This window comes from Cricetulus griseus, chromosome X (assembly GCF_003668045.3).
Source record: "Cricetulus griseus strain 17A/GY chromosome X, alternate assembly CriGri-PICRH-1.0, whole genome shotgun sequence".
NCBI classification, from domain to species: domain Eukaryota; kingdom Metazoa; phylum Chordata; class Mammalia; order Rodentia; family Cricetidae; genus Cricetulus; species Cricetulus griseus.
The window spans coordinates 105,123,958-105,137,159 of record NC_048604.1 but is presented as its reverse complement, the minus strand read 5'-3'; the positions used below and the strand labels follow the sequence as shown (position 1 = coordinate 105,137,159).

Genomic DNA, 13,202 nt, shown 5'->3' with positions numbered 1-13,202 from the left:
TAAGAGAGAGGGGAAAAACAATTTGTGGGAAGGTCAGGAATTTAGTTATTAGTAGTAGTGTGAAAGTTTGAAAAATAATGCCTTTCTGGGGGAAATATAATATAAATTATGAACTGTTACATCTCAGGTGTCCTGAAAATAATGTGTTTTCAATTTTTATTTTCATTATTGCTGAAAGTATATTTAGAGATTTTGAAAGGGATCTTTTATTTAAAGAACATGGTTACCACCTGGAATACTCAGAAAAATGTGTACGCCAAAACATTTGTCATTTTTGCCTAGAGATTTTGTCGTGAAGAAAGGAAGCAAGCACAAGACTCACTGAGTTCTGGAAATGCCTTTTTTTCCTTCTTATCATAAAGTTGATTTAGAATTTATAGCTCTTAATTAGTTTGAGAGAAACAGATAAGATCAAAGCTCTCTAATGATTTCAATAAGCCATTCTAAAAGTGTCAGGTTGGAAGTAGTGGCTGCTTCTGCCATCCCAGTTGTAAATTATCATAGCTTATAACCCGTTGAAGTTTACTGGGGTCGGCCCTGGGTTGGCAGCTTTACAGCTGTTATCTTGGTTTAACTAGTTTTTTTTGTTTGTTTTGTGTGGATTTTGTTACCTTCAATATAATTGGCATGAAAATATTTAAGCCTAACTACTGATAGTGTTGCAAGCATTTAAAGCATAACTTGTAGGTAATACTCCCCAATCCAGACCTTGTGTTGTTTTGTTTTATCTTTGGTTCCATTTTTATGCCTTGAGCCTTGAAAGGTATTCTCTAATCCTTTCCTTAGGCAACTAGTCTGTCTAATTTAGACTTTAGGATTTCTAAGTAGTACATCTATTTTTCTCCATGCAGGATTGGTTCCCAAACCCGTGGGATACCAGAATCCACAAATGATTATGTCACATTTGTGAGGTGGCATGCTATTTGCACAGACCCCCACATACTGCCTCATGTTCACTTCAGATCATCTCTAGGTGTTTTATAATACCTGATGTGATATGGGTAGTTATTATACTCTTGTAGTTTGGGTTTTTTTCCCAAATGTTTAAGTGAATTTTCTACTTTCAAGACATGCTGTTAATATTCTTTCATTTCCTTTTTTTGTTCCTTGTGTTCTGGAAAGTTTCTCTTTGATGATAAAACAAGACTTGTAGACCGTGTAAGACTTAACTGGCAGTATGAAGAAGCCCGAAAAAGGTAAGTAGAACACTTTCACAGCTTGGCCCTTCTGCTTGCTTTGTTGCTTCCTCAGAAAAAGGTCGAACATGTTTCTAGTGTCTGAGTGCCCACATTTTATCAGAAAAGCAATGCTTGAAATAGAGAAGAATGGTCCTTTCTTTTTAATACACCTGGTGAACTTTCAAGTACTCTTAACATGTGAAATTCTTAGTATTTAAAGTTAAGATGATGTGAAGCCATAAGAGACTTCTACAACTTTCTCTTTCATACCAAATACTTGGGAACTTCCTCCCTGCCCCCACTCTCTTCCAACCTGCAGATAGCATCCATCCATCAGGCCAGTGGAAGCAAACTGTTTTGTTTTTCACATACATTGGCATTAATCACTTAGATACAGAAAGCTATCTATTTTACCATCAAAAGAAGTTTGGTCCTGATAGGGCAGCAGGTGATAACAGTATCTATTAGAGTTTATTTGTTGGAGACAAGTGACATCATTTGTGTTGATCTATCTTGTATCTTACCTGCCTTCTGCAAACTTGACTTTTATCAGGGTTTGTGCCTTGGATTTGTCTTTCCTTGCTCCACCCCTCCCTCCAGTTTTCCACAGAACATTGGCCATATCCTTGCACATCACAGTATTGTTGCCTCTGTGATTTTAGTGTGTTGCCTTTCAACTCAGGTGCTTCAGTTCTCTATTTTTAATATTTTCATGCTTTACACTGCCTCTGATTAGAGACAGTTTCTCTATTATGCCTTATAGAAAAAGTCTGAAAAGCAAATCATTTTAAATATGTGTTATAGAAAAACACAAAACATAGATTTAAAATTCTATTTTTATTTTTATATGCAGTGCTAAGAATAGAACCCAGAGCATCATGTATGTTAAGCAGGTGGCCTATCCCAGCTGCTTTTTTGTTTGTTTGTTTGGTTTGTTTTTTGTTTTGTTTTTCAAGACAGGGTTTCTCTGTGTAGCTTTGGAGACTGTACTGTCACTTGAACTGTAGACCAGGCTGGCCTTGAACTCACAGAGTTCATGGGATTAAAGGCATGCATCACCAACGCCCAAACCCATCTGCTTTTTTATTTTGTATTTTCATACAGGGTCTCCGTAAGTGAGCTGAGCTAGCCTTGAGCTCATGCTAGCTCAGGTAGTCCTTGAACTTGTGATCTTCTTGTATCAGCCTTCTGAGGAACTAGGATTATAGGCCTGTACCATAAGGCCCAAATTGAAGAATAGCTTTAAAACACTAGTTATGGATTACATATTGTCTTAATATCTTCTGGGGGAAGAGCAGAGTACCAAGTAGAGTGAGAGACCCTTAGAAACTTGTCACTTGGACCAATGTTCATTGATATCTTGAAAATCACCTTTATGAAACCTTAGCATTAATAAAGAAGCAAACCTGATTTCCTGCTGTAGCAGTAGCCTAAACAAAAACCTACTTCTCTTTACTGGGAATCATCACACCAGCTCTCCCAGGATTTTTCAAGGTGGGCTTGTGGTTGGCATTGAATTTCTTAAGTTCATAGGCCAGTGCTGGTTACCTCCCTGGTCATATGCTTCATTTTGCATGCATTCTTTCATGATAGCTTTGGGTGCTTGTGGGGGCGATTGTTTCTTCTGACCAGGCCTCTCTGCTCCTTCGTGCCTGTTTCGAAGTGGGACTGCCAAGTGTGGGTGCTGGAATTTGCTGTGCTGTATTAAACACAGAAAATAGATTATTGCTACACTTACGACCGTAATTGTTATGTGTTGTTGTGACATTTACCAAACATAGCAAGTGACTTCTTTGTTCTGGAAGTGGTGTCAGGACATACCAAGTCACCTTTTAGATGTCAAATTAATACATTTGGGCAAAAAGTTGAGGATTTAAGATGATTTATTGGGTAGACACTGCATTTAATCATTAGTTTTGCATCAAAGAATTATTTCACAGTTGCTAGAACCCTGTTAAGATGTTTACTGTAACTGCTTAGAAGACTCCAGGGCCCAGCACTTCTGCCTTAGCAGCACATTAGAGGCTTCTCCGAAATGAAAGGCAAACGGGATTCTGTAGGAATGATGAGTTTAAGCATCTCAAGATGGGGAGACATGTCCTTAAATGATCCAAAGATGCCCAATCCAACCCAGGATCCTTGTGAGAAAGACTCAGAAAGGTCAGAGTCAGAGAAGGCATGGTGGGTGTCAATTAGAGGCCAACCTTAAACTGGAAGAGGCGGAAAGACATATTCTTCCCTAGGGGTTCTAGAAGGAACATAGCTTTGCTGACCTGTGGAACTGTAGTCAAATAGTAGTGTTGTTTTAAGTCACCACAATTGTGGTCATGTTTTTTTTGTTGTTGTTTGTTTTGTTTTGTTATAGTATACCAATACATCTAATACTTTAATTCTGTCCACTGGATGATGTTTGCTAACACTGATAAAAGCAAGTCATTTTTACTTACTCTTCTAATTCATGGTAATAATTTCCAGAAATTCTCTCAGAGATACTCTCAGACATAATGTTTTGCCACCTACCTGGGCATACCTTAGCGCAATCAAGTTTACAATACAAAGTAACCCTTATACATATCTACTGCAGAATCACTTGTGGTTTGCCAGTTCTAAAATGGGCAGAAGGTGATGCTTTTACACCTTTTGAAGACGTATTTCCATGTGTCTAGAATTGAGGTTGTTTTAAATAAATATATGATTATAAAAAATGCAGAGTTCTCATAATGAGGGGTTTTATGTGTTCACAGATTTAAAGGAAGTCTCTAGGAGTAAAATCATAATTCCAAGTGGTAGTGTGAGAATTCTGGAGAATTAGCTGACCTAACTACCACTGTCAAGAGTAACCTATTTGGTATTTCAACCCTGTGTTGAAATGTCCCAAGAGGGCTGCTTTCACCTTTCCTTCCTGTAATGACTCTTTGGATTCCCAAGGCAGGCCTTATGAGAGGAATTTTTTCGCATGAGTGGCTTAAAATTTTTGGATTTTTTTTTTTTTTTGGAAATTGGAAGAACAAGTCTTCTTGAAGCAATCCTGATGATGCAGATGGCTCTGTATTTTTAACCTAAGAGGACTTGGTCCAGAAGGGTGCACAAGTTGTAGCCATTTCTTAACATGTGGTTAATCCAGTTCCTGTGTCTTCTGTATGGCTTTCTGGTGTTTGTCAGCTGTCATGATTTATTCATACTATGATTCCGGTTGAATTTGATTAGTCACTTGGATTTACATCTCCTTTTCTCAAGTAGCTTTGTATATGGACTTTGACAAGTAAATAAAAGTATGTTTGCCACTGGTGAAGATAAGTTAAAGACTTGCTGCTTTTCATTTTGTAAAGTTTCTTTCTAAAGGTTTGTCCTTCTCAAGGGGAGAAAATGTAAGCTAAGGGACATGATAGGACAACTGCCATGATAAGTTGGCATCGTGGCAGGTTGGATCTATCCTGACTTGTTACCATCAAGTAGGGTGACAGGTTTCCTGAAGTTTTGTTTGCTATTCCAGAAAGCCACAGGATTTTTAGGAAAATGGGAAATTATATAACAGATTGAAAAATTTTAGGTATGATTTGGGATTATTCCTGATGTACTTCAAATATTTTTAATATTAAAAGTACATTATTCCTAGAAAATGCAGTTATAAAGATTTCCCCAGGAACTGTGAAGATATGAGTAGCTTCTGCAGTCCAAACACAGGTATTCATTTATGGTTTATCATGCCTTGGTTATGACAGAAAAAAAAAACACTTGGTCAGATATCAGAACCAAGTAGTTCGTATCCTACCTCTGTGTTAGACCTGCCCAGGGAACAAAACTTAGAAATCATGTAATAAATATGAAACCTAAAGTGAGATTTTTCTTTCATTTCTTCACTCTCAGGGTATGGGATGTTTTAAAGCTCTTAATATGTTGTACCTATCAAAAAGAAAAGTCAATAAAGCATATAGTGGATTTGTACCAAAAAAGGGAAGAAAATCCCTTTTGAATTTTATGTGGCTTTTAGGGCTCTTTAAAAATGGACTTGGAAATTTATTGTTTGTTTGTTTGTTTGTTTTTCTGGAAGCCATCATGGTCTTGCTTTTCAAGCACTGAATTTCACTGAAAGAATTCTTCAAAGAAAAGCCTTTCTGGAAATTGTTTTTCCTTTAATGCTCAGAATTGGAATGATGGCCCTCCCAGGAATGGGCCTTCAGGCAGGGAATAAGCTATTTAACATAGATCTAGAAGAAGGTGCAGAGACCTTGGCACATCTGTGTTTTGCCTTAGGCAGGAAATCTGCTTCCTCATGGAAACCTCCAGTAGTAAGGATGCTCCCTGCCTGTGGCTCTGTTCCAGGGCATGCTACTGAAAGGCCAGGGAACTGTACTAGTGGTCATTTGTTGGGGGAATCCTTACTTCTATTGCTTTTGGCTTCTAGAAAAGACAGAGCATAGACAAATGTGCCTCTTTTGACCTGGCTGAAGGGGGCTCAAAAGTCCACATCTAGATTGTGGTCATGGAGAAGGGGATTGATTGCCTTTTCCAGCATGTCAGTATTCTGGATTCTGAGGTTGCTTGAAAAGCAACTTACAAGCATCTTCATTGTTGTGAGGTCAGAATTAACAAAGCAATGTGCTTAAGCATGGAAATGCTTGCCTGGTTTTCAGCATGACCCAAACAACTTTTCCAGATGGGTTGCAAGAAATCATCCTCATCCGGATCTTGTTTCTGCTGGAGAGGTTGGCCCTTTCTAGCAAATTTTTCCTGTGAGCTAGGAAAAGTTATAGTACATGGTTTGACTTTGGCTGCTCTACTGTTTCATTATGCTTTAGGTGAACAGGCTGTTTGAAACTTTCCCTGTGCTTCTCCTCCTTCTTCCAATAATTAAGCTTTTCTGCTCATTGATTTTTCTAGATAATGTGAATCCCTTGAGATTTTCCCGAGAAGATTAGAATTATCTGGAACTGGATCTTTTGCCACCCTCAGCAAGTTGAATCCTTGTAGATACCAGCTAGTATAGAGCTGCCAGGCTTAATGGAGTCTTGATCTCTTTGTATTTAAACCATAGGAAATTCAGACTGCTCCAGTGGTGTGGGGTGGGGTTGGTATATTGCTTAGTGATAAATGGCTACGTAGCATGTATGCTGTCCAGGAGATAGCTCTAGTAACACACACACACACACACACACACACACACACACACACACACACACACACACACACACACACACACCACACACACACACACACACACACACACACACACACACACACACACACACACACACACACACTTCTCTCAGAACCCAAAAAGGGTGTGTTTGAGAATGTGTCTTTTTGTATCAGAAGTGTGACTGATGTAGCTAGTTTTAGCTTAGCTTAGATAGGCTTTCCTAAGAAGCAGATAAACTAAAATAAAAATCTGCTGTGAAAACATAGCCAGATTTTCTCATTAGTCTTCCAGTCTTTTATGTTTAATCTTTTCCCTTCTCTTTGCTTATAGTAGATTGTTCTAGAAGTTTTATTGGATATAATGTCTAATTTGCCACTGGATTATTTATGGTCCTGCTCAGCGTGTTTTTCTTGGGCTTTAGTTATATATTAGTGCCATAAATTTTTAATTCCACTAATTAGACATAGGTGGATACTTAAGCCCTGCTTAGTTGCCTCTGACACTATTTTTTTCTTTGACATGATTTGGCCTCATTTTCCAGTACATTTTCAGGATATTATTTTTAAGTTAGAAAACAACTTATCTAATAAAGCTACTTAAGCCCAAGTATTTTTTTTTAACCTTTCTGGAGAACTGGGCTTGAGGAAACTGCATACACTTAAACTTTAGCCTACAGTCGCTTTTCTTTCTGTGACTGTGGGTTTTGGGTTGGTTCTGTATCTGGAGAAGGAGTTCTGTCCAATTCTCCAGCTTTGGTGCGTCCATGTGCACATATCTAGATGAGACAGCCTCATGTGGCTCAGGGCTGGGCCACAGTTTATTCAGTGCATGTGGTAAATCCAGTCAATTGGTGACATCTACATGGAGCTCAGGTTTGAGAAAGATTGTGAGGGCTGGACCCAGCAGGCAAGAAGCCAGACACAGTTAGTGCCATGTGTCCTGGGCACAGGAGGTAGGCAGTCTCATGCATCCTCCTGCCCTGTCTATGCCATTCCCATTTTAGTGACGAACAACATCCTGTCAGTGCCTGATGTAACTCCCTAAAGGTCAGTTAGCACCTTCCAGACTGGGCAGAGTTGCAGAGGAGGAAGCGCTGAGAGTCCTGGCTGTTCGACTTGAGTGAGCAGCAGAAGAGCCTAGAGGGCTTGCCAAGACCCCAAGCTCATGGCGTAGGAGTCAGTAGATCTGGGCTTGGGCCGGATGGTTGCCTTTCTAACCGCTCCCAGGTGATCCTGAGGCGCCAGGCCTGAGGCTCCACTTTTATAATCACCACCTTAAGGCTGTGTGGTGCCTGACAGTTACATGTTCTCACAGATTTCTGTCATCTCAATGAAGTCTTTGGATTTCATTTTTAGGCATGTGTGCCAAACTTTGTACTCCACTGAACTGGGTTCACATTGGGTCTGGCATTCCTAGTTTTTTGTCTTAAAGAACCCTTATCTAAAACATACTGCTCACACTTTTAAGTATGTTTGCAAAACACGAGCCATGTCTATTTTATTTAATCTGAATTCAACACCACTTCAGGGCACAAGAGATGAAATGTGTTTGCCAGGCAAGCACTTGGAAATTTAGGGCCAGGGAAGTGTTCAAGCACTCAGCTTTTGTTGAGTATTTGCCCCTCCTTTACAGCACTTTTCAATCCCACCTGGCCAAGGGCTCTGGGGCAGGGAGGAACAGATGTGGAGCCTGGGGCCCCAGAGCTGTACTTTTCTGAAACATTCCTGATAGATGCATTTCCCTCCTGTTATTTTCCCAATGTGTCTGTTAGTGCTTACCCCTGGATGAGGGGGCAGAAAGGCAGAGGCGTCTCTTGGATGAAAGTTTAGATACTGACAGTGGTGGGAAAAGGAGACATGAGCAGCTTCCTTCCTCTCTGAATGAGCATGGAACAGAGTGTGGACATGTTCAGGACTGCTAGCCTTTTTGTCATTTCTTTGAAACAAGTACAGTATAATTCTTGTCACCTCACAGTTCAGACTTCTGGAGTGCTTTCATGAACCCTCATTTCCAAATGCTATTAAGTGGAAGGTCAGAGCAATTATCTCACCATTTATTTAACCCAGTGAATGTATGGAGTCAGCAATGGTGAAGAAAATGTGCCCACATCAGGTTTTCTGTTCATTCCTATCTCTTCCTGCCCCTCTCTCTGTCTCAGAGTCTCCAATATTCAGCAGCAGCTGGCTCAGCTGGCTAACGAGTCATGGCCAGGCATGGCTGAAGCCGACAGGGACCGGCTGCAGCTCATCAAAGAAAAGGAGGCCCTGTTGCAGGAGCTGCAGCTCATTATTCAGCAGCGGAGTTCAGCAGAAGATGTGGCCCGTCTGGAAGAGGAAAGGAGGCGCCTGGAGGAGGAGATCCAACGTGCTCGGGCCACATCTGCACAGGGTGCCACAGAAAGGTGTGTGGTTTTCCAGGATTTGGGGGGGGGGCAGTGGGTAACACTTGTAGAAATGAACCAAACTAGAAACATTAAACGGATGACTTGTATATGGTTTGAGGATGTTCTTAATTGATACAGGCTGAACAGTCCTTGAGTAAAATGCTTGAGCCCAGAAATGTTTCCAATTTTGGCATGTTTTATTTTATTTAAAGACATTTATTACATTTTATTTATTTTGTATATGTGTGTATATGAATGTGAGTGTGTGCCATAGTACTAGTGTGAAGGTTCCAGGACAATTGGCAGCAGACAGTTCTTCTGTAATGAGGGTCTTGTGGATCGAACCCAGGTCTTTGGTGTTGGCAGGAGATGCCTTTTTACCTGCTGAACCATCTCACTGACCCCAGAGTATTTTATTTTTATATTTATCTTCTTGTTTTAGCATGTTTGGTTAACTCTTTAATCATCAAGCTACAGCCCCTAGACTCCTTTCTTTCTTTTCTTTGTTCATCCTTTCTTTTTTCTTTTCTCTCCTTATTCCTTTACTCCTTCCTTCCTTCCTTTGTTTATTTCTTCCTTCATTGTTTGAGACAGGGTCTTATGTGCCCATGCTGGCCTCCAAGTTTCTCATCCTGCCTCTACCACTCAGGTCCTGGCATGAATGTCGATCCTCTTGGGGTTGGAGGTTTTGTTTTGTTTTTTATTTTTAATTCTTCAGTATTTTTGAAAATGCACTTCTATGAATTTCTAATCTGAAAATCTAAAATCTGAAATGCTCCAAAATCCTAAATCTTTACCTTCTGCATCCACTCAGATTTGGGACCCCCCCCCAGATCAGGGGTGTTCCACTTCCCCTGAGAACAGTGACTGCCTGGCATGTTTCCTTACAGAATATGTGGGAAGTGGAATCATGTGCCTTCTGTGCCATGAGAGGTGTCAGCTGCTTCCCAAGGTTCCTGGTGCCAACATAGAACTGGGACATGACAGCCAGGTGTGATGGCTCACACCTGTAATCCCAGCACTTAGAGGTGGGATAATTGTCTTGGTTTTGAGATCTGCTTAGGGTACATGGTGAGTTTCAGAGTTGGATAGTGGGCTACAGAGTAACAAGTTATCTCCACAAAAAGAGAATCAAACATAAAGAAGTGGTTGAGGACATGGATAGAGAGTGAAGAAGGAGAAGCATGATTTACCCTGTTCCCCTTCTGGTGTGGGTGCTTGGGGCTTCTGCCTGTGTTTGCAGAGCAGTGCCTGTGTAGGATCGGAGGTAACTTCAAGAAGATGGGGGGGGGGCAGGAGGTGTTCCAGCTCCAGAACAGGGAGCCTCTGTTGCCTGGGGGAATTGCTCCCTGTAGCATTGTGGGTGTCTCCCTATTGCTTTTATCTTCAACTTTGATTTCTAGCCAGGGAAGCCAGCTCTTTCTTTTGCAGTAGGAAGTCGGCAGCCTTTTGTGAGTCTGTTTCTGAATGTGCCTCTCCTCAGTTACTCTTGAGACTCTTTCAAGCACAAGACACGTGAAGCCTGTGTCTTTTGTATTCTCTGATGCCAAGTTGTTCAGCCTTTCATCATGTGCCATGTCTCCTGGTTTCCATTTGCTGCCTGCGATTGTGGAGTGTGCCGAAGGCTTGGTCTGCTTTCCACATTTAACAGCTGTCAGTGGTTTATCTGTGGCTATCTGCCGAGCTTTGGGGACCCCTCTTTGTTAATATACTGGCTTGATCCAATTCAGTATATTGACATGACCCTAAATTGTATTTTCCTGAGCATTGTCCACATAGTGTCATAGAGTTTAAGTAATCAGAATTATTTGACCTGTGCAGATACATATAATGATGATTTCATTGTGACCTTTTTATTTTATCTTTTTGTCTGTCTGTCTGTTTTGAGACAGGGTCTCACTATGTAGCTCTGACTACATATACTCCCCATATAGACCAGGCTTGTCTCCAACTCATAGAGATCCACCTGCCTCTGAATGCTGAGATTAAAGGTGTGCACTGCTACACCCACTTTCACTGTGACTTCTGACTATTCTTCATATTGCCTATCAATCTTGATGTTTGGATGCTCCTTGTTAATCTTTAGGGTAGATGAATGGCCTGCAGGTACTTGGGGTTCAGAGCTCATGGCAGCATTGCTTCCAATGAAGAAGTAGGGTTTAGAGAGTTCATCTTAGCCTAGTAATGATAAGAATGAATTTTAATTTGCTCAAGATGACAGCATGCCCTACCATCTCACTCGAAACCTAGACCTGAGTCTGAGTCTCAAAGAGAACAATGCTACTGAACTTTTCTTTTATTCTCTTTGGCTTCTGTATTTTCTTAGTTAAGCATTAACTTTTCAACCTTGGTATTCTCTTTTGTATGTTCTGGATAGGAGGACCTAGAGTTCCTGTTGGTCTCAGTTCGACAGGGTGGATTTGTTCTACAAATGGAGCCTGCCTCCTCAGAACCTCTACCTACACACCCTTGACAATGGCTTCCCTCCCCATGTGAAGTTCAGCACTTGCCAGTACTGTGGGCACAGGGCACACATCTATAGAACCCTCTGGGAGCAGTGTTAGCTCCAATGCCTGGGACCAAGGAATAAGACAGCAGCAAAGATGGACTACTTTTCATCCAGCTTGTGGTCTCTTGTGGGACCAGCTTGCGTAGTCAGTTCTGGGACAAGAGCCCTCAATCAGAGCTGAATAGATCCAAGTGAATTTCCTAATCTGCTAGAAAATGACCTTCATTACAGGAGAACATACATGCGTGATAATTACCTATCTCCTTTGCACTTTGTATCAACTGCTGAGTATTAAGATGAGACCAGATGCCCCAAAGGGTTTCTGCAGCTGTTGACAGCTTCTATAAAGTGGATACTTGGTACATTTCTTAGTGTCACTTCTTACCAATTTAAGTGTGGGGTCTCATGGTAGGCAATTTCTTGTAGGACAATCTATGGTTAGACCCACAGTGGAGGTGGAACAAAGGGACTGATTGAGGCTAGCTTCTTCTGGCTAAGTTGGGGTAGTGAAATGACCAGGATCCAATCTTTGCCTGTCTCAGCTCCAAAGTCATTCATAAAGACGGTTATGGATAGAAATCCCAATGAGGGAACATAATTGAAGCTCATTTTCTTGTACTCTTACTCCATTTTCTGGAAAAGAAACTAAAGATGAGACTTTGGTGCCTTTTCCATTGCTAAGACTTAGGTAGGAATTTAAGCATGACTCCACATTTGGGTAATGATTTGTGATAAAAAAGATGCACTCTTTCTTATCACATATTAACAACAGAATAAGAAATCTTGGAAGTAGAAACAGTGGAGTCTGGCAAATTACCCTGCCTTTAGGTTCATGCTGATGACCAAGTTTTGAACTTACATAGCCAAGGCAAAGTACTTTCATTCCATGAGTATTTGTTTTCTCATCTGTTAAATGGGATAACCAAATGACCGATAGGAAATGAAGTATGGCATGATTTCAAGTGTTAAGGACATTGTCCTTTCTTATGCACTAATACAAGACTTGTAAATATATTAAAACAGTTCACCCAAGAGAGCATTGTGTTGGTAAAGTTTTCTTTGAACAAATAATAAAATGTTTTCCTTCAAAATTATAGAATCTTAAAACTATTGCATAGCATAAAAAGTGTGTATTGTAGCTCTTCTCAAGTTGTTGGTTCCCAGAATTCCTTCCATTGCTAAAATTACTAAGGACTCCCAAAGAGCTCATACTGGTTTTTATCTGTCAATAATTAATGATTTAGCAATGAGTTTGACATTGTTGACATTATTACTTGATAACAAGGCCACATTAGAAATAAAAGTTTTATGGCTGATAATGTTTTTGAAGTTAAAAAAGAGAATAGTACTTTAACAGTTTTATAATAAAGTTTTTAAACATCTGGTTTCCTAGAAGGCAGTTGCTAGAGCATTTGTCCTGTTGTTATGTTGTTTGTGGTGAACACATGAAGATTTTTCTGCTCACAGATATGTAATAAAGAAGAGGGGATATTTTAGAATCTCTGACTGGGATTGCCCTAGGGTCTGTGGACCATACTTTGAACATCATTGGTTTTAATGTATGTTATTCAGCTTTAAAATGTGTTGTGTAATGAATGGCTACACTTATGAAGATGTTTGAATCAGTAGGAAATGTTACAGGGCATGTTTTACTGTAATGTCAATGGAACTTTGTGTAGTTTTTGCTTAAGGGGGCCTAGGATGAAGGACTTGGATTTGCTGTAAGGAATCCCAGCAAATTAATGCATGTTGTGCACTTAAGCCAAGTGGATAGTGTAGTGTCCTATTTTTCTGTCTATTCTGGTACCCATTTACCCTGTCATCCTTCACTCACCTTAATCACGCATTCATATGCCCATTCACACACTTGCCTGTTCATCCACCTGCCCCTCCACTTGTCTATTCACCTGGTCATGAGCTTATCTCTTCATCCATCCATAGACTAATTTAGTCTTCCTTTCATTCACTTGCTCCCACAATGTATATCGCAAG

The 13,202-nt window shown here is 40.4% G+C and overlaps 1 protein-coding gene across 2 annotated transcripts in view; it reads left to right on the top strand.

Annotated features, from left to right (window-relative positions):
- Positions 1-13,202, top strand: part of Wwc3 (WWC family member 3) — a 102,861-nt gene that overhangs the window by 67,547 nt on the left and 22,112 nt on the right. For both annotated transcript variants that reach the window (XM_027431820.2, XM_027431821.2), the window contains exons 8-9: positions 1,123-1,196; positions 8,477-8,719. In XM_027431820.2, coding sequence (XP_027287621.2) covers positions 1,123-1,196; positions 8,477-8,719 — 317 coding nt within the window. The remainder of the gene's footprint in view (positions 1-1,122; positions 1,197-8,476; positions 8,720-13,202) is intronic.